General features: G+C 34.9%; 1 protein-coding gene across 3 annotated transcripts in view; it reads right to left on the bottom strand.

Moving 5' to 3' along the window:
- Uck (Uridine-cytidine kinase) overlaps window positions 1-23,146 on the bottom strand; it is a 329,786-nt gene that overhangs the window by 79,064 nt on the left and 227,576 nt on the right. For 2 of the 3 annotated variants that reach the window (XR_011333491.1, XM_069833409.1), the window contains one exon: window positions 2,025-4,129. The exons of the other annotated variant lie outside the window; for it this stretch is intronic. Coding sequence is in view for 1 of the 2 variants with exons in the window: in XM_069833409.1 (XP_069689510.1) it covers window positions 4,011-4,129 (119 nt within the window). In the remaining variant the exon portion in view is untranslated. Of the gene's footprint in view, window positions 1-2,024; window positions 4,130-23,146 lie in introns of those variants that run through there. 3 annotated transcript variants of the gene reach the window in all.

Below are 23,146 nucleotides of genomic sequence, written 5' to 3'. Positions count from 1 at the left end.
CAACCGACTATTTCCCAGACATGTTCAATGAGCGACATGTCTGGCGAACGTGCAGGCCAGGGAAGAGGATACCCGCCATTCTTCAAAGAAGGCTTGCACAATCCTCGCCACATGTTGCTGGTCATTGTCCTGCTGAAATATGGCATGTGGAGTTGCCTGAAGGAGGGGCAGTACTTCGGGCTCTAAAACCTCCCTAATGTAGCGATTGCTGTTCAGATTGTCCTGAATATGTACAAGGCGAGATCACATATTGTATCCAATGGCGCCCCAAACTATCACACTAGCGTTTCTCCGCTATGCTGCTCAACAATGCAGGCTCTCAGATTGTGTTCACCATGATAGGGTCTAACATGTATGCAACCATCATTGTAGGACAAGTAGGACTAGCATGACTTGTCCGAAAACACTTTTTGCTACTCAGCACGCCAGTGACGGGGTTCCCGTGCCCATTATAGTCTGAGACGTTGGTGGTTTCTGGACAATGGAAGCCGATGCAACGGCATGCGAGCCACTAGTCCATCCCTCAAAAGACGGCGACGAACGACGGCAGATAGATCAACACACGATGCAGTACTCCAACATCGATTCAACATTGTGGAAGAAGCTGTATGGTCCGTCATGGCCAAGAGGATAAGATGGCGGTCATCCCGTGCTGTGGTCACATTACGTGGCCCAGTATCCGCTCGTCTCTGTGTACGACCCTCTTCTATCCACTGGTTCCACATACTCATCACTGTCATAGCAGCATGCCCTGTACGAGCCGAAATATCACTGTATGACAAACCTGCTTACTGGAGAACAATCATTCCCCCCGAACTCATTCACGTGCTGATATTGCGGCCTTCCTCGTCGACGAGGCATACCTTTACTAGCTTTCACGTTTCCACTTCCTTTGGGAGCTCTGCACTGACTGAGCAAGTCATAACATTGACCTTGCTGGTGAAACAAGAGACGTCACTGTTTGCTCTAAACAGCTGATATACCGATCATATGGCCATGAAAATTGGCAGAGGACAACTCTACACCATGAACAATTTTTTAAAGATAAAAACAAAAAATCAATATTTTTGACCAAAAATGACAAAATTTCACATCAGTGTATCCTTAAAGAAGAAATCCAAATAAAACAACGTTTTTTGGTTTTCTTTGTAATTGTTTAGTCAAGTGAATGCATTCTTAAAGTCCAATGCAAATAAACGTAACTTAGTATTTTTCCTCATTTCCATTTGCAACAGATTCTTTCCTACAATCTAATTAAAATAAATATTTGTTAATACATGGAAGTAAGCTCATGTAACATTTTCATCTATTTGTGAGAATGTGACATAAATGAGCGATATTTCTTACAAAACACATTTTATGCAAACCAAATACTCTTCTGGACGATACTTCAGATTACAATATTATTATCTTCATTAAAGCCACATGTATCAGTATAACAGCACTGTATGGACAACAAAATTAATTTCTTATGATAATTTTATAAAGAAATGAAATTAATATTTAAAGTAATTTAAAAATAGAGATATAATGATGACACGACAATAATTAGCGTTGGTGGAATGAGAAATGCAATGAAAACTTAAATTTTCAGAAAAACTCTATGGCACAATCAGTTCACCATAAATGTCGCAGAATTTGACAGAATTGAAACCTGGTTTCTTTAGTCTGAAATTCTCAAATATATATAAAGATATGAAGGTGGGACCAGGAAAAAGTGAATGCCATTACTTCACTGCACATTGGAAAATTAATTAAAAATTGCACAGTAATACCTGTAGGCTATAATAAATAATGTCAAGCTTAGCATTATATATCCTTTATTATTTTCCAATGTGTGACTTGGTGAATTATTACTTCTGTTCATATCAAAGTATATTCTAAAGTGAGTGAGTGAAAACATGCATGTGCATATGCGCGTGAGTGTATATGTGAGAAAGAGAGAGAGAGGGATAGCATGGAAGGTTTGTGCATTTCTGAATGAGGTCTACAGAGGTTGGAAGATAAAAGTTTGTACAATGAAATCATAATAAAAAATAAAATATGTAATGAACAGTACAAGAGAAACTCTCTACATAGAGTGAAGCATTTATCAACAAACATAAAAAATTAATACAAACTCCAAAATTAATTTATATTCATCGCCAACACATTCATGTGAAATTTCTCTTAAAATTTTGCAACACTATGTTGAAACATTACCTATTCTTGTTTTTGTTGTTCCTAAATATAATTATTTGATTTATTATTATATCTTGCTGCTTTTAGCCTTATGTAGTCTGTAACAATTCAAATGTATCATATTACACATCTTACACTGCACCTTATGTTTCCTAAGCAAAAGTAAGCTACAAAAATATATAACTTCATTCTGGCTTATTATATTCATTACCGAACAAGAAAAATAAGCATGTACACAACGCTGTTTTATATATATTAATAAATGGTGTTTCACATTTCCCTTGAAAGAAATTAAACTAATGCACAATTGTTGGCATTTAAATTGCCAGTCAAGAAAATATAATAACAAAATTACTACATTAGAATATAGTTACACCAACGCCAATACTAACAAGAAAATTGATAGTTAAAATAAAATGGAAACTAGTGTCTTTATCTTGTTGTATAAGAATGACTTACTAATGTCTATAACAGACATTTGTATCAAAGTTACATTCACAATTTTTTTTCTTTAGCAGCAAACTTAAGCGACAATTTTTTCTAAAAAAGTAATATACTTATTGTAAACGGTTTTTAATTTATTTGTTTACATATTTACTTTTTATGTACTAAATGTCAGTAATATTAAAACAAAATATAATAAAATATTATAAGATACATTTCATAAAATAGTAACAAAATAACATTTTAATTAGATCTTTAAACAGTTTATATTCTGTTTATATTTGTTGTGTCAATTACTTTTTACATGTCAATGAACAAGTTAATACACACTAGATTTATTATACAATTCTGTAAATAAATTCTTAGTGGTTACAATTTGAATGTCACATATTCACTATTTAGTGAAACTTATAAAACAAAATAACCTTTCATTCTGTCAATTATGATTTCAGCCTATGAAGATTTAATTTTATGATCAATAAAATACTGAAGTTTGTATTTATATCACCTAACGTTTCTATAAATTTGGTCTTTTGTAAGATTACAATCCTCATTTACATCTAATATTAAAATAATACTGAACAGTTCTGAAAAAAATCTGCTACCAAAATGAAATAGCACACAATAAGTAGCAATTATGTAGTATATAACTCAACAAGACAAGTTTACGAACATAATGACTATGAATCAAGGAATAACGAATTACAGCAGATCACCATTTTCAGCAGTTCATATCATGGAAATGTACATTCTGGCCACACAAACTACTTGAGACTTGAGATACATGTAAGTCAAAAGGAATAATTGTAAAATGATATTAAAAATGTATTATTTTCATACATTATGGTATGTAGCTGCAGTTCTTATTTCAGCCCATGCACTAAAACTTAAGAAATGGCCACTTTTAATCATAAATTGAACCTGGAGGAATAAAAGTACTATATTTGACTCCTCTACCACGAGTTATGGTATTTAAAATACTGGTATCGTGAAACACATTTCGCAAAATTAAGTTTTTTTCTTGTGTAAAAATGGAGTAATGTATATCTTAAATGCAGTAACTAGAGACTGTGTCTCCAATTGTAACATATTTGGAATTAAAAGGAAATCGAATTCATAGCTTAAATAGGCAATTTCATTATATGATTGAGAAATGTAATCACTTCTTAGAAGGCTGCATTTATGATGTAAGACTGACTTACTAGATTATGATCTTTAAAATATCATTTGAGCATAACAATTTTGTTTCTAAGGGAACCATATTCTCAACCACATCATGAAAAACATCAATTCAATCTCTTTGTACGCCCCTTATTAGCAATTCACCCTCTCCCACCAGCAGCTTGGCTGGCTCGTTGCCCACAGCCCAAGCTATGGCCAGACGTCTATCTGCTAAGTGTGTCAGAGCTAGTGCTAGCACGACGAATTGCTCCTAAGCCGAACTTGTGATTCACAGCTCCATGCAAAATATCCCAGATGTGATGCACTATCAGGTCAATCGCCACTGCAACGCAAAAACCAACACAAAGTAACCCATTAGAATGGGAATTCATTAACCTCATTCTAATCACATGTTTCATGCCCAAATTTTATTACGCATGACTCAATTTAATATTTCTTAATGTTTCTATTAAATACTTAAGCAAGAGGAGGAAAATAGGAAAAGATTAATGCCTATATTTAAATTATTTTCCAATAATAAGCATATAAAGAATGATTCAAGAAGTTACATTGCCACTTACAGAACTTATTCTTGAGGACATTTTAAGTAAATAATAATAAAAAAATTGATGTGAACATAGGTCCGATTCTCAATTATGGTAGTATAATCAGAAACTTAAAAGTAATAATTGTATTAACTGTGGAGAAAAATAAATAAATAAATAAATAAATAAATAAATAAATAAATAAATAAATAAATAAATAAATAGATAAATAAATCACGAGCGTTTAAAGTATAAAAATGTTAAAAGCTTTTCATGCATGTCTTTCTCTCTAGAAAGAGAATTTTGCCAAGATGTACAGGCTATACCAAATTGAGTGTAAGGATAGTAGTATACAACCTGTCAAGACAGCTTTTACTGCCACATTTTCAAAAGGATCAATGTCCTAAATGCATTGTCTAATGCTAAACAAAAGTTAAATGTGCAAGATGATCACAACAAACACAAAATAACTTCAATGAATAGAGTGAGACAGGAAAAAGAATCCAACAAAAATGAAGCAAAGCTAAATCCTGATATCACACTTCTTTGTAATTTTGACTTACAAGTACTGTATTTTCCACAGATCCAACAAATTCCGTCCTTTTCTACAAAACAAAGAATGGCGTAAATAGCCATAGATGCTGACGCGCCCTTTTTAAACCCCACTAACTAACTACAAAACAAAGTTAGCTACAGTGGATACAAGATATCTTCGAGCCTGCCCTACGTCAAAGAGAAAGGAGGTCGAGATAAGAAGAAACAAACATGTGATGCTGTAGTGCAGATTGCTATGTGTGTATTTTATCATTGAAAACATCGGCTAATCACAGCCCTCTTATGTTGCTCCTCTATTCCAGTGAAGTAAACGAGTCTTACAAAGACAGTGAACAAATGCTTTTAATTTCAGAGTGTAAAGAATTTGTTTTCATACTAATAATGTTGCTACACCCATCCCTTCCTCCCACAAGTCTGCTTTCAGGAACTGAAATCATTATTGTAACAGTCATCAGGAATGCAGATATTCTGCGACCACTGTACATATTATAATTTCATTATCTTTAATGTTGGAAATGGAAGTGGAAAATGCTACACGTAGAATGATGTCGAAGGCACACAAGGGTCTAGTGAAATTGATTCATGTTTTTTTCACCACTTGAGAAGTATTCCGGAAACAGTGAAGAATGTATGGTTGTTCAGTGACATGTGTGGAGGATAAAATAAGAACCAGTATGTACCTGCGATGGTATTACGAACAGAAACTACAGACCAAAATTTTCTGGTTTCTGGCTACATTCAGATGGAGAATGATTCGATGAATGACAGAATAGAAGCTCCATTAAAAGAAGTTGCCAGTTTATTTGCCACATGAATGGATGACGATTGCAAGAACAGCCAAACATAGGTACAGAGCCAAAGTATAAAGATCATCAAAAGAAAGATGTCAAGTTTGTTAACTGGAAAGCATTAGCAAAATAAGTGATGCTAAATCAGAATACTGATGAAGAGCGCAACAAAATAAATTCGTGAGATACTGAGTGGATAAGGTACGAAAAGGCAAATCCATTTGAAATTAAAATTAAAACACGTTTCCAAGAGCAATTTTACAGTATCTATGTCTTACTATCAACAGCATGATGGAATGCGTCCAAACTTTTCACAATGAAAAGAGGAAGATTTCTGCATGAAAGTTAAAGCATTTGAGAGAAATTTGTAATTCACGTAACGTCTGTAATGATTTCTTCCGAAATTTGAGTGATTCTACTCTTGAAAAAGATGAAACTGTGTTGCCAGATATTAATGATAGTGAAGATGAAGATTTACTTTGTGAGTAAGGAAGAGACTGTAGTTAACCAAGCAAGAAGTGTCTGTGACAAAAGTAAGATGTTTGTCTATTTGTTTGTGAAGAATACTCATAGAAGCCATGTTAAGTATAAAACTACCGGTACAATATTACATTCTACAAGTTTATTAACTTTTCTTCAATATTAGCATTACCCATACATTTTGATCTATATTTAACATTTCTTAATCTTTACAGTTTAGGATAACAAGTGCTGATACAAATTGAATACATTTACCATTGTTCGCATCAATGTTTGTGTATTTGAAATGAATACAGTACTGGTTATTTACCACTTTGTAGGTGGTATTATTTGCGTATCTCTCTTTTCATACATTCACTTGGTTCCAAAAGAGGCTATGTTCCTATTCTAAAAAAAACCCTTCAGAAAGTATTTAAAATGAAATGTAAATTATTTATACCTACATGTTATTGAAATTAAGGGTAATGAATTCTGTTGGAAGAAATAATTACCCAACTAAAAACCTTGATTTTATACTTCTTTCCAAAGTTTATTTTGTGTATACTAAAAATTTATGATTTTGTACATAGCCACTTTCAGAATTAGGCCACTGATGAGAGAGAAAAAATAACAGAGACTGGCATTCCTTCCTCAGTAACCAGAACTTGGTCTACTTCCTGAAGTCTAATTCACATTGATGTAATTCTCAAATTGAGAAATAAATTTGAAAATATTCGGAAATCAACTAATGTTCACATGAAACTTCTTTACTTTAAATTACCTCAGGAATAAGACCCATAAACATTATTGTAAGTTAGTGAATCACCTTCAATTTATTCTGCTAACCACAAAGTTTAAGGAAGTCACTAATAAAATAAATCAGATGTTACACACTTTTAACTGCATGCCTTATATTACTATACAAGTGATGTTATCTAGGATACATACAACAATATTTACTATTGGAAGTACAAACATGACTCTTCAACTTTCCCACACTTATAAAAGAAAAATGTCAAACCATTTTGCTTTCGATTTAGAGTGAAAAAGAATATTGAGCTGTTCTTGAAACCTTAGCTACTATATAATAATGTATGAAAATTTTTTTCATATTAATTGATAGCCTATGACATCGAATTATAAACACAAATATATTTTTAAATGTTTGGTCAAGAGATTATATTCTTTTTAAACAATTTGAATAAAAGAATTCGTGTGTAATATTTGAAAATATACAAAATATTATATGGAAGAACTGAAAAATAGAATATTCCAAGTGGATAGAAGCAGAGAATCTCTTCAACAGTATGACTGTACGCTTTCATGACTTCACAACATTAACTTTCTCTAAAGGGAAATAAAACCTGTAGATTCTACTATTTATCAAAGTATTTCTATTTCACATAAATATTCTGTGTATGTATCAAAGAAGTGTTCCTGTTACACTTCTGAATTTTGTTACTTTTGTTTGTAATAATAAAAATATCTGTAGGAGATTATGTAAGGAACTGGTAATTACTATTTTAATTCTGACTTTACTATGGAAGTAAACTCTTTTCAGTGATAAGATTGAGGAATGTCACGAAAAAGAATGCTATTGCTTGCACAATATTTAAAAGAATTTAGACGTGTCATTCTATGAATTTTAATAACCAAATATGAAATAATACGAAATCTGTTCAACATAACCTTAAACAGAATCGTAAATAGTAAAAACAATAATTTCGTGGATCAGCAGTTACATACTAATTCATAGGTGATAAACGAATAGTCTATAAGCATGGCTGTATGAACAATGTCAGCTTTCAGAGAGTGTGTACAGCAGTAGTGGCCAACTTCATCTTGTCAGTACAGGAACAACATGCAAATATAAAATTTTGTGAAAAGTGAGGCAAAACAACAAAAACTCTGAAAGATTTAAGTGTACGTTTAGGTAATTATGGGCCACAGAGCAGTTCTTAAATAGCACAAACATTTCACATTAGATAGGGACCATGATGATGATGATGATGATGATGATGATGATGATGATGACGATGATGATGATTATGATGATGATGATCTGCACACCAGTTCCCCGAGAACAGTAAGAACACAAAACAAGAGTTGAAAGATTGAATGTAAATTACGTGAAGAATATTTTCAAACAAGGATTAGCCAGGACATGTCACACAGTTCTTATGGAAGATTCAAACAAACATGTCGTAGGAATTACGTTGCACAACACTTACTCACAACAGAGAACTTCCAGACCGTTTATAGTGGTCTCACTGAGACAATGATAAAGACACCATGTTTCAACAATGCATTACATACATAGAGTGATGAAATATGCTTCCTTTTTTATCTGCAACCAAAGTGTCAATTGATCAATCCAAATCACGCACGCACACACACACACACACACACACATACTGTATATACACGCACGCACGCACGCACGCACGCACGCACGCACGCACACACACACACACACACACACACACACACACACACACACACACACACACACACACACACACACACACACACACACACACAGCATAATTATGCCTGAAATTATGCACTATATATTTCCTGTACTTATAAGCCAATCAATAATCATGTATCATTGTAAATATTATAAATATATGTCAAACAATTTTGTTAGAAGGAAGTGAAATAGAGAGAGAAGTACAACAAGGATGCCCTTTATCACATCTACTCGGAGGATTTAGTCAAGTACTGCTTTCAGACCATGAGAAGGGTGATAGTAGGAGGAAGAAGAATAAAGTGCATAGGATTTCCTGATGATAAGGTGTTGTTAGCAGAAGAGGAGACGATACTAAGGGATATGCTAGTGGAGCTACATGACACCTGTGAGCAGTACAGGATGAAAATAAATGCAAAGAAGACAAAGATCATAGTTATCTGAAGAAAAATAAAGAAGGTAAACGTGCGAATTCTAAATGAGGCAGTAGAGCAAGTGGACAGCTTCAAATACTTGAGGTGTACTATAAGCTGTAACATAAGTTGCTGCCAGGAAGTCAAAAGGAGCATAGAATTGGCAAAGGAAGTCTTTAATTACTTCACCTTTCACAAACGAAATAGAATATGTTCAAAACCAAGCTCTCAGACTCATTACTGGTGGAATCAAAACAACTCCAATAGATTCTATGAGATTCCTCACTAATATTAACAGCATCAAAATGACAATAGAAGAAAAAGCACTGATTCAATATGAAAAACTTATTAGATTACCAGGAAACAATTGGCATTCATACAGTCCTCTCTGTAGATTGAAATCTCAAAAAAGTTTCATATTCATTGTTCAAGAATTAAAAAGAAAACCTACAAATTAAACCAAACCCTTTAACTCTATTAAATATAGAATATAATCTAAATTTAACAGAAGAAATAGTGAAAACAGAAGTAAACACTGAAATAATGAAACAATTGTCTTTAGAGGCAATTAATATTAGGTACCCTTCACAAAACTGGCTTTATTTATACACCGATGGATCCTTGATCTCCAGAGAACAAGGTGCCGGTGCAGGTGTTACGTGCTGTCTCTTCTCACTTTATAGATCTCTTGGGTGAAATCATTGCAATAAGTGAAAGTCTCAGGAATCTTCTATGCCACATCAATAAATTTAAAAATGCAGTTATATTGTCAGACTCCAAAGCAGCTATTCTATCAATAGTCTCTAAACACACACCTTCATCTCAAACAGCAGAAATAACTAAAATGCTCTCTCAATTAATATCACTCAATAAAAGAATTGTATTCCAATGGATACCATCCCATTGTGGAATCCTGGGAAACGAGAATCGGATGCTTTAGCAAAGAAGGGCAGCACTGCTACTTACAGACCTGTTACTAAATCTATGTATTACTCTGTGAAAAGATTTATTAAATCTACATACTTAGACTTCAACAAACAAAATTTGATAACACAATCCCAAGGGAAAAAATGGAACTCTCTGCATCAAAATCCACAGTTAATTCCTGATTTACCACGAAAATCGTCTGTAGCTGCATTCAGATTGGCAACAGGCCATGATTGTTTGGCCAAACACCTGCATAGAATTGGAATATATCAGTCCCCTAACTGCCCATTGTGCAACTCAAACCAAGAAATGGATTCGGAACACCTCAAAATCTGTGCTTCAGTGGCTGGCCATGATAATATCTTTGAAAAATATTGGAGTGCAAGAGGTCAAATGACTTTATTGTCAAACGCCTGGCATTAGAAAACAACAAAAACAATAAAAAAAAAAGAAGCATCTTCTGCGGATCTCTGGAAAAAGAACTAAGGAAGAGACTAGTGAAGTGCTTTGTGTGCAGTGTGGCATTGTATGGGCTGGAAACATGGACATTACGAAGAAGGGAAGAGAAGTGTGTGTGTGTGTGTGTGTGTGTGTCTAATGCCTACCCACTTCACTTGCGTGATTCGAGTTCCGAATATTGTGGATAGATGGCAGGACTGGACCCATTTTCAAGTTGCACACCACTTCAGTGGGCCACGTTATGCATGATGTGTATCTGTGAAGAGTTATGTCGTGTACTATGGTGAGTGAAGTGACTAGAAGCATTTGAAATGTAAATATGGAGAAGAATGCAGACAGAATAAGAAATTAAGCTGTGTTGGAAAGAGTAGGTGAAGAAAGAATGATGCTGAAACTTATCAGGAAGAGAAAAAGGAATTGGTTGAGTCACTGGCTGAGAAGGAACTGCCTACTGAAGGATGCACTGGAAGGAATGGTGACCAGGAGAAGAGTTAGAGGCAGAAGATATCAGATGAAGGAATGGAATGGAATGGAATTTAAGGGAGGGGGCATTATAGCCCAGCACTGCGATCTGTTACGATCTATTGCAGTAATCATCAGGCTAGACACATTCCCAAATCCACACCAGCTGATATACTAAGGTTTGCTGCATACCCAAGTTTTGAGCAGGCAACCCTCCTCGTCCCTAGGTCAGCCCCCTCCATGAATCACCAACCGGCGATCGGGAAATGCTGTGGAATGATGACAAAATGGAGAAATGGTGATGGAATGATGTAGGCGCCTAATATGGGGAAAAATGGGAGAACCCCGAGAAAAATCCCAACTGCGACCTTGTCTGTCATGTGTCATTAAGATATATGGATCATAAACGAAGACTAAGACAAAGGCAGAAAATAGGAAAGATTGGAGAGTGCTGGGTTTGCAGTGAAAGACTTGCCCTTGGGCAGAAAACTATGAATGAATGAATGTCATTCGTTATATTATTTGTTGAACAAAAAAGGAAAGCTCTTCAATTAAGTGATTTACAAAATGGACAGTGGCTGATACAAAAACAAGAACTGACGAAGAATATCGCTAAAAGTATCGCAAATTTATTAACAACAGACTTTGAAAACATGTAAAACAAACCCATAATTATGTACTAGATAGATGATATTTACAAATACTTACAAATGGCTTTTAAGGAACCTGCAGGTTCACTGCCACCCTCACATAAGCCCGCCATCGGTTCCTATCCTGAGCAAGATCTATCATCATATACCACCTCCCTCAAATCCATTTTAATATTATCCTCCCATCTACGTCTCGACCTCCCCAAAGGTCATTTCCCTCTGGCCTCTCAACTAACACTCTATATGCATTTCTGGATTCGCCCATACGTGCTACATGCCCTGTTCATCTCAAACATCTGGATTTAATGTTCCTAATTATGTCAGGTGAAGAATACATTGTGTACAATTCTGCATTCTGTAACTTTCTTCATTCACTGTACTTAATTATAAGCAATCAATATTGACATACTGTATCATTGTAAAAATTGTACATTTATCACTGATGAACTGTTAAGTTATTTGAATAAATAAATAACGACTTCACTGTGTTAATATTATAAATTTTTGATGTTATGTTACTTGACTGACTAGTTTCGATGTTGGTTGCATTATCTGAATCCTGCAAACAACATCGAAACTAGTCAATCAGGTAACATAACACCAGTCGTTATTAATTTATTTATTCATTCAAATAATTTAACAGTTCACCAGGGATTATATAAATGTCAAAAGGTATTCAACAATGTAAATTTATGTGAAATACTTTTGTTACGAAGATCATCCATAGCATGTAATATGACAGTTGTAATGGAGAACACACACAAAATCCTGCTAAGACGAGTCGAAAGGAAAGTAATGTCAAAAGAATTTCTTTCACTGTTTGGAAATTGGGTACATAGAGTATATACCTAATATTACTATCACTACCAAGGAATGCTTTGTGAACATCTTGCCAAGAGTGGTTGAACAGAATACCATCGTGTTGCCACACCCTCCATACTTCCCAATTTAACTCTGCGATACGTTTCTGGCTTACTTATAAAAAAGACCACGTTATTGGGCAAAGGTTTCCTTCCTTCAGTACAGGAAGTGATGACGAATGCAATGGAAGCTCTTAAGTTAATTCTGAAAAGCATTTCCCAGGACTGTTTCTAAAACCTGTGACAATGCATCCTAGCAGGAGATCACTAGAAAGGGATTGTGTATGACATGCCTCATCTGTGTCATTACCAGACATCGGATTTTAGGGCATATGCCTAATTTGTTCCTTTAGGAGAAAGGAAAAAATAATGATTAATATTTCGTTTCAAGAAAATTGAAAGCTATTCATAGAGTTTGATAGTGCCCTAAAATGATTGTTAGAGCCTAATTTGTTACATTCGGCTTAAAATGCCTAAATCAATGTAAAGTTTCGTTATTTCACTATTTATTCACATGCTGATTAGGGTTATGATTTTTTTGTAACTCCATGTTCCTGTATCATAAATCGATGAACTTTTGCTCATAAGTAATGAAAAAGGTATTAATTTGATTGAGCTTCTGAAAAAGGTCACCCCCAAACCGAAAATCCAATGTTATCATATACGCTTATAGGGTAAGGAAATCAAAATATTTTAAAAGCATTATTTTTCAATTCTAATGATAAAATTGTATAGTATGTATTCAGTTTATGAAACATTGTTTCTTAATACAGAGCTGTTAAAGTGAAGCTGCGCGGAAAAAGAGCAGGCATCTGGTGGTCCATTGCTAGCATGGTGACCAGCGAGTTCGTATCCATATTTCCGGCACTTGTGCATACGAAGCAGTATAGCAATATGTATAACAATAAATGTGCAATAATTTGGACTTAGCATTCTCACATTCGATGCTAAAAATGTCCCCCATTCTTCGTCACACACAACTGGCATAGTCTGATGAAGGAATGAATAACGTTCTGAAGTTCCACAGTACTGATAGCCTCGATTTCTTCACGTATATAGTCCTTTAGTTCCTCTAGAGAAGGGGGATTTCTCCTATAAACCTTACTTTTTAGTACTTCTGTTTCAATAATTTTGTTGCATTTCTGGCAGAGGAGTATCTGTACTCCAGTTTCCTGTGTTAAACATTGTAACCTTTCACCAATTTCATTTAACTTTACCTCTGTAAGAACAAAACGTTTTGCGTTTGGTTTTCGATTTTATACTGAACCTGTTTCTTTGAATCGCTTAGCGAGGTTTCGAAGTGTATTCACAGTAGGCACTGGTCTGTTTGAAAACTTTCTTCTAAATTTGCGTCATGTCTTCGCACAGGATTTTTTGCTCCTTATATACGCATTGTACATAAACACACGCTCAGGTAATGGATATTTGTTGTTTGGCATTATACCTCAACACACAATAATCACTCAACTGTACACATTAACGTTTACACATCTTTAAGAATGACGATGTATACGTATAAATGGCGTGAACGATATTCTCCAACTGAGACTAAAGGCTGGTTCACAATAAACCGGGAACAGAAACGACAACGAGAACGACAACAGAAATATTGTTAAAATAAATGTATTTAAATGTGAGCATTCACAATGAACTATTATGAATGCTTACATTTAAATACATTTATTCTAACAATATTTCCGTTCTCGTCGTTTCTGTTCCCGGTTTATTGTGAACCAGCCTTAACAAACAACTGCGAAGATAACGTAAGCAGCGCAGCGGACAATACGCATATGCCATACTGCTTCGTATGCACAAGTACCGGAGGCACAGATGCGAACTCACCAGTCACCGTGTTAGCTGTGGACCACCAGACGCCCGCACTTTTTCCACGCAGTTTCGCAGTACAGTTCATTGCTATAGCATAGCATAAGGAATTAAAAAAAAAAAAAAAACATACAAATTTACAAACTCACATATGAATTCTAACAGTACGAATAACTATATAACAAAAAAATATTGTGGAGTATTTACAATAATTACAGCATAATATACAACCATTATGTTTTGTTAAACAAAATAAATCTAAGCTGAAGTTTCTCCTTCTTTTTATAGACGTCATAAAGATCTTGAAGGCACTTGATTCCAAAACTTTTTCACAGACTTCAATGCCTTTTCATGAATCTGAAAGCTGCTACATAGCTTCTGATAATGAGCTGCATTGTACATTTGGTCAACAAACCAATGATCTGCCCATTTGTAAGAGATGAATCTACAAATTTCGAGTAGTGAGTCTCTTCTCTCTGGTATAAGAATAAATGCCAAAAGAGCTAGTATTGTTCGGGAATTCCATCTTGCATTACTGAAATTAGGTATTTTCTGAAACATCACTTGCATAAGTCTTCCAGTTTCTTAACACGGGATCGGTCTTGCCATTAGAAAAATTGTAACAATTACACGTTCATTGTCGCCACTTTTGTTTAGATTTGAATCTGATTCGAGGTATTTATGAGCAATTCCACGTGTAACTGACTGACATATACAGTACACTTTGACAGCAAAATGCCTGTCCTAAATTGTATAATGGGTTGAAATTAGACTGTGTCACCACAGGATTTGATAGATGAAAGTGTACACTTAAGATACATATAAACATAAACGTCTTTAATAGAAAAAAGTATACTATTTATTTACGTCCAAAATGTGTGTAATTGACTGACATAAATGTCAACTCTCTCTTCGGGTGAACATGGTTCTCCACAGATTTCTCTGAATTGTCATTCCTGATACAATTTTGCAAAATATAGTTCGGAAAGGAAATTGTAATCTTTAGTTTAAGTTGAAAACGACCTCCAAACTACGATTAGTAATGGAGTTATGGCCGAAAAAGTGATGTGTAACTGACTGACCTCATTCTGTAACTGACTGACATCTCAGAATTTTAAAATAAAGTTGCACTTACGGAACCATAAATTAGTACAAAATAATATGAAATTTGATAAGTAGTAAATTAACATAACGATTAATTTAAATTAATGATATGTTTTCCAGAATACAAAAATTAGTTTGCTTAACCATGCATCTTAAATGACACAAACTAATGCAAATACAACTATTACATAGGCCTACTTAATAACATATGTATTTCTTTCTCTGTGATTTAATACTGTATATACAAGCCATATACATTGGTGTTTAATTTTAGGACTATAAGAGTGTCACAGCAACCTTGACAGCGCTTATCACTCTATATGGCATCAACTCCCCAGCGTAAGACAGTATGTTACGTTATTCAAGCGCATTCCTAATAATCTGGCACTGACCTCCTTATCAATTAAGATAAGGTGATGCAGATCACAGTTTATATTTCCCATGCCTATGGCTGTTATATATTATGTTCATAATAATAGATTAGAATGTTGAGTTCTACTTTTAGATTGAATTTGAACCGTTGGAATTAAAAACTTAGAAGCACTCCACGGCACTCGTTGACTCACTTATCTAGTCTAACAAGTATGTATGGCAGGAACACTGTCAATATGTCACTTGTTATCTGAACAAACTTTAGTTTCTTTTCACACACAGAACCTGTGGATCTTTCACACTGATTGTTCACAAGACAGTTGTGCATATTCTATGACATAGGGATCTAACATTTTCACGTAATGAACTCCATGAGCTGCTGGAATAGGTGCAAGATGTTCAAATCGTTTTTCGAGATACTTCTTTCCTTCGTCTATCTCAATTTGTACTACCTCCTGAACAATAATTTGGATGTTTTTATTGCTCATAATGTTACAAAATTCTGTAGCGCTTTGTATCTTCTTCCCCGATTTCGCAGCCATCCATGCCATCCTTTTTACTTGGCCTCCAATCACATCCACGATATGACTGAAAGAAGTTCCATTCTATGTTAAATCCAAATATGCGAGCAAGCAATGTCACATTGCTCAATGTATACTTCTGTTTAAATGACTCGCTGCTCCATCTGAAAATATTTTTACCACCTCAATGTTTGGAAGAATCGCCAAAATTTCCGAAAACACTTATCGTAGACAAACATACACTGCATATTTGTCATGTGCTACATAATCTCTTCAAGGAACGAACACTCATATAAATTGAGGGTAAGAAGACAGAGGACGGACACTGGAAAGTTTTCTTTTCTCAATCGTACTATCAGGGACTGGAATGCTTTACCTGCAGACTTACTAAAGGCTTTACCAACAACCAAAAACGTATTTAAAAATAGGCTTAAGGACTTTACTAATAGACGGTAATTATACACAGTATGTAAAGGATGTAAATGATATTTTGTTATTGAAGTGTTGTATCAGTGAAGAATTATGTTGTGTCAGTGAAGTGTGTTGTGTCAGTGAAGTGTGATGTGTCAGTGAAACATGTTCCTGTCAGGGAAGCTTTATAGTTTATAGTGGCAGTGCAAAGTATTTGAACCGTGAAATGTTTTTGAAGTGTTAGTGAAATCAGGATAGAATCAGTGAAATGTGTCGTAGTTCCAGTGCAGTGACAGTGAGTTGACAGCGAAATGAGTGTAATGTGGAAAGGTACTTATGCAGATATGAACATATCATACTCGTGGGTTTTAGTTCGAACTTAGATTTAAGATACAAATTAGATTTATTTTAAATGTTATTTTAAGTGATCGTGCTTCATTTAATTTAGGATATTCCCTGTTATTATTATTATTATAAATTATTGTTAGTATTAATTATTTGTATTAATTATTGGTATTATTATTAACTGTATTTTAATTAATAAGTTTATTATTGTCATTATTGAGTGTAATTAGTTACCACTGCCACCGGGTATATACCCATTGCAGTGTGAATAAATACATACATAATCTGACACTAATGCAGAGGATTTCTTCTGAACTTCCCTGTCACCTTCCTGTTTAAACAGTAGTAAATACTGAGACCTGCTTATTGCTGCAATGAGCTGCCTGAATCTCATTTTGCTCTTTTCAGGTGTAATTACTGCATGTTTAACACCAGTTCACGTGTAACTTCACCAAGGCCTTCCAAGTAACTAAGCACGCTGTGAGAATGAACAGCATAACAGCTGAGAGAGCAACATGTCAGTCACTCATAATGCCGTTGCGGAAAACAAAATCACTTTAGAAGAAAATGTTCTAATACTTTTTTATTGGTCATGTAGTAATAACGCAGAATACCAAAGGAAATTTTAATCTGTCAATTATTGTGCTGTGTGGAAGAGTTTTTGTATGTTTCTTGTGACGGACTGACCGTAACTTACAGTACAAATAATTATACTGATTTTAAGTTATTTAGGATCTTAGGATACTTCAACTAATTTCATATTTCCTTCAAGGAAAGACCAAAATATAGTATACAAAAAAAGATGGCTCGAAATAAAACAAATTTACATGTCCAAATTGTGACATGAAACGTAAGTATCTATACGTATTTTTTTAAGTGTTTGGAATATGACAAGATCTGCAGCACGTTATAGACTAAAAGAAAGAGTATTTGAAATATTATCTTACGAAATAAGGCAATTTAAAGTATAAAGAAACATATTTCTTCAACAAAAATAGTCCTACATCAATTTCAAGAAGTTCACCTCAGTATGACATTTTTGTGGAATTGCTCTTATAAAATGCCTCCCCCACTCCTTTAGTGATGCTATGACGTTATTAGCAGTGGTGAGAAGGTTACACTGGTTATTGAGAACACTATGAATGGATCGTGGGAATACTGTTAGTTCTTTTCTAGCTGCGGGACTGCTCACTGAGAGTATTTCTATCAACATGACTGACAGCGTAAAACATTTCATACGAACTCTGATTAGGGTTGCCAGATCGAGCTGAAGGTAAACACGGATAAGAATTGAAATCAGTATAGCCTATTTATATATTAGCAAAAAATAAAAGATTCATAATAGCTTACTTATTTTTCATAATGAATTCTTAATTTTTATCAGAAAATGCATGTTAAAATCTCTAGGACTTAGATTCTTTTTCGCATGGAAACATTGTATTCAGGGTGGTGCCCAGTGATCCAGTATATATTATTATTATTATTATTATTATTATTCTTGAGAGAAATACATTGATCAGCAATACTGCTAGAAAACCCTAACTCTGATGTATTTTTGGCAGGCTACAACATGACTATGAAAACACAAGAGAATCAAATAACGATGTGGTTGGATGAAGAGGACAATGGACTCACAAATACATTTGAAGATAGTGATGAAAGTGATGCTAATTCTAAGCACAAGGAACATGACTTGGACACGGAACAATCTAATCAGAGCGGAGACAAAGATGATCTATTTATCCCTGTTTCACTTGGATGTAGACCAGCACCAGAGTTTATAGGGAAAGATAAACTTACGAAGTGGGAAGCCCATAAGCCAATTCTGACTAAAACACTTCGACAAAATACAATAAAAAAAATTGCCTGGTGTAAAAGGACAAGCTAAGGACTGTGCCATCATTCCTGATTGCTGAAGAGTTTTTTTTTTTCCCCCTGACGATACATTGCGTGAAATTATTGGATTTACTAATGAAAAACTACAAATATTGTCTAATTCATATGCTCGTGGAACTAAGGACTGTCCACTTACCAATTTTGAGGAAATGGCAGTTTTTTCTGGAGTGCTATACATGTTGGATGTAAAAAAAAGACCCAGCACTTGAACACTGCAGAAATGTGGGCCACAGATGGAACAGCTCCAGAATTTTTTACAGCTGTCATGTCTGAGAGAAAACTCCACACACTTGTGCGAGAAATTAGATTTGATGATAAGGATTCAAGATCAGACAGAAAAAAAGAAGACAATCTTGCTCCTATATGCCATATATTTTAAGGATTTGTAAAAAACAATGTACTCAAAGCTACACAATTAGTGAATATGGGACCATCGATGAGATGCTGGGGCCTTTTAGGGGACACTGTAAATTCGGGCAATACATCGCCAACAAGCCAGCAAAATATTGGCATCAAAATCTATGCCCTTATAGATGATAGGAAATTCTTTACTCTAAATATGGAGATTTACCCAGGAAAATAACCAGAGGGCCCCCTATCAGATGTCAAATGATGCAAGCAGTGTCATAAAAAGAATTATGCAAACTATTGACAAATCCAGTAGAAATCTGACAATGGATAATTATTTCAGCTCAGTAACACTTGCTAATGATTTATTTGTAAATCATAGATCAACAGTTGTGGCAACAATACGTAAGAACAAACGTGAAATACCACAGGAATTTGTCAACATAAAACAAAGGAAACCGGCCAGTAGCATGTTTGCGTATGGAAAGGATCCTAATAAATGTCTTCTGCTTTCGTATGTTATCAGAAAAAACAAAAATGTGCTACTAATCTCAACTATGCACAATGACGACGCCACTGTTGCTGCAAATGGGAAAGCCTACAAACCAGAGGTAATTACATTTTACAACCTAACTGAAGGTAGAGTGGATGTTGTGGACAGATTGATATCTGAGTATTCAGTGTCAAGGATCAGCAACAGATGGCCAATGATTGTCTTCAATAGGCTACTCAATGTTGGTGCAATAAATGCACAAATTATATTCAAGACCAATATAGGACATATGATTATTCGAAGGCATTTCATAGCAGAACTCGCTAAGAATCTTTGCAAACCTCACCTCCTGAAACGTGGTTCTCTGACAAATTTATCAATACCTATGTGGCAGAAGATCAGAAACATTACGGGAGTAACTGTCATTGCTGCAAACATGGAAGATAAACCTGAGGCAGCAAAACCGAGATGTGCTTAGGCCTACTGTCCTACAAGAAAGAACAGGTTCACAAATGAAAGCTGTGATTCATGTCAACTTCCCATCTGCAAAGAACACACAGGCTCAACAAAGTTTGAATGTAGTGAGTGTTTTAGTCATGAAGTGGATGTTCACGAGTAATGTAAACCAGAATGAAAACAAAGCATACTTGTTCCTAGATTGTATTTTTTAATATGAGTGAATAAGCAAATTCTTTTTAAACTGTTTGTATAATGTATAATATTTTCTATTAGTTTATAAAATTAAATGACACTTGCATTCAGGTAGCATTTTGACATCATTGTGATATGAGTAAATAAAAATTGAATATGTATGTAGAAAGAATTTGTTGTGTTCTAAAATGCATTAATTAAGTTCAATAAAGCCTTGAAGCTAAAGGAGAAAATCTTCTTAGATGATATAAGTAATATAAAAAGCATGAAAATGGAAAAATTACATCAGTTCAGATCTTTATCATGTGTTAGATCAAATCTATATGCACGACCAATCACGTGATGCCAAGTAGAGCGACCATTCCTGGGTTAAAAAAAAAAAAGCAGAAAACTCGGGTTACTCCAATTAAATGAAATAGAAATTTCATATCATCACACCATCTACAGACTTCTATTAAGTTCTAGAAAATTCCAGAATGTTTCTCATAGCTCTAGAAGGTTTTACAATCCAGAAACTTGTAAAAACATCCTGAATGTTCCAGAAAATTCCAGCATGTTCAAAATAGTTCTAGAAGCTCCAGAAAGTCATAGTGGTACTACTTGCTTACAATGAGAAAATTCGTGTTGGGGGTGACCTTTTTTTAATAACTAAACAGAATTAAAACCTTCTTCATTATTTTTTAGCAAAAGTTCATTGATTTATGATACAGGAAATCGATTATTTTGCAAAAAGTAAAAAAAAAGTCATAATCCTAATGCTCATACATGTAAGCAATATTACAGGTCAGTTTTTCATGGATTAACACTACCAAGTCCACACCTGTGGAGTAACGGTTAGTGCGTCTGGCCGCGAAACCAGGTGGCCCGGGTTCGATTCCTGGTTGGGGCAAGTTACCTGGTTGAGGTTTTTCCCGGGGCTTTCCCTCAATCCAATATGAGCAAATTCTGGGTAACTTAAGGTGCTGGACCCCGGACTCATTTCACCAACATTATCACCTTCATCTCATTCAGACGCTAAATAACCTGAGATGTTGATAAAGCGTCGTAAAATAACCTACTAAAAAAAACACTACCAGGAAATGCAACAATGGATGGAATGTTGTACTTTCGTCAAATAGAATTTCAACAACAATGCTGTAGGCCTATAACGGTTAGTTTGAATGTCTGTTAGCTGTTCCTTATTTGTGTTGAGAAGTTTTAGGTGGTAGAACGTTATCCTGTGCAGCTTAATGCTGAAAGATAAAAGTGCAACATCTATACTGATCCAGCAATGGCTACTAACAGAATTTCCACAATTAACTTTCGATAGAAAAATAATATTCTGCGAGATTTGTAGCAAACAGGTATATAACAATTATATTTTAATGAGTAGGCCTATTATAATATATATACATCGACTGGGTTATGCTGAGGTGAAATTCTTTTAAAGACAACTACACTTCAAACTTTTAAATTTCGATAGTTAAAGTATTTATGAGTCATTGAGATTTGGTTGTTCAAACCAAGTAATAGCAGTTTGTGATATGATTAAGATCAAATTACAAAAGGCCTTCAGAACTGTATCGTATGAAGCATCCTGGAAATCCACCAAAAATATTTTAATAACTGAAAAAATAAACTTCTATAAAGCAATTCACAGCTCGCCTAAAGAACAAGAGTATGACACATCACTGCCAGTAAAATACTAGCCTCAACCAACAGAAAGAACGTTAAGTAATGTCCAGGAAACAACTTATCCCATTTAAATATACACTAATCATAGTAAACGTGAAGACAGAATCAGCACCGCAGTGGTCATATTTGTTAATAAAACCCTAATCTAGCACCAAAAACATAAATTAGGCGACAAACCTAAAAATATGGGAGATATCTAAAAAAAATATGGGAGACATCAACGCCAAAAAATCGGCAATTTATACAGATAGCACACTCACAACGCAAACTTCACACAACAGCTCTAAGTAATAATGAACTACATATCACATTAGGGGGAAAATACAGGAACTAACTACCAAAAATTAGACAATGCATATCAGATGGATTAAAAAAAGGTAGTGTTGCATACAACCATATTTTGTATGGACAGTTTGTATTTTAAGATCCATGTCCATATCCATAATGTACGAGGTGCGTTCAAGTTCTAAGATCTCCGATTTTTTCCTCAGGACTGGGAGCAGATGGAAACACGTGGTTTAGCTTAAAAGATACGGGTACTCTTTGTGAATGCATGATAGAGATGGCAGCAGCATATGGCGCACAGGAACCTAGTGGTAGCAAATAGAGTGAGAAGCAATTCTGATACTTAAATGGCGACGTTCTCATTACAGGAACAGCATGTAATCATTCGTTTTCTCCATTTGCGTGGTGTGACACCCATTGAAATTCATTGTCAGTTGACTGAGACATGTGGTGATGGTATCATGAATGTGAACAAGGCGGGTTCATGGATGCAGCAGTTCAAAGAAAGCTAAGTGTTGTGTGACAATGAGCTAAAAGAACCTCGGTCTTGCACCAGACGGTCTGACAACATGACTGCGTGAGTGGAGAAACTTGTTCTGGAGGATCACTGTTTCACTGTGGAAGATATCACCTAAAAAGTTGGCATTTCCGCGGGATCTGTGCACACAATCCTGAATGAAGACTTGAAAAACAAAATGCACGAGTTTCTTCGTAGAAACAACTTCAAAATGGTTGCTCATGCTCCCTATTCACCTGATCTAGCTCCTAGCGATTTTTTGCTTTTTCCAACAATGAATGACACTCTATGCAGTCGCACATTCTCCAGTCGCGCCACTATTACATCAGCA

Source organism: Periplaneta americana, chromosome 8 (assembly GCF_040183065.1).
Source record: "Periplaneta americana isolate PAMFEO1 chromosome 8, P.americana_PAMFEO1_priV1, whole genome shotgun sequence".
NCBI lineage: Eukaryota > Metazoa > Arthropoda > Insecta > Blattodea > Blattidae > Periplaneta > Periplaneta americana.
The sequence above is the reverse complement of the archived record's forward strand: the minus strand, read 5'-3'. Positions and strand labels throughout refer to the sequence as shown.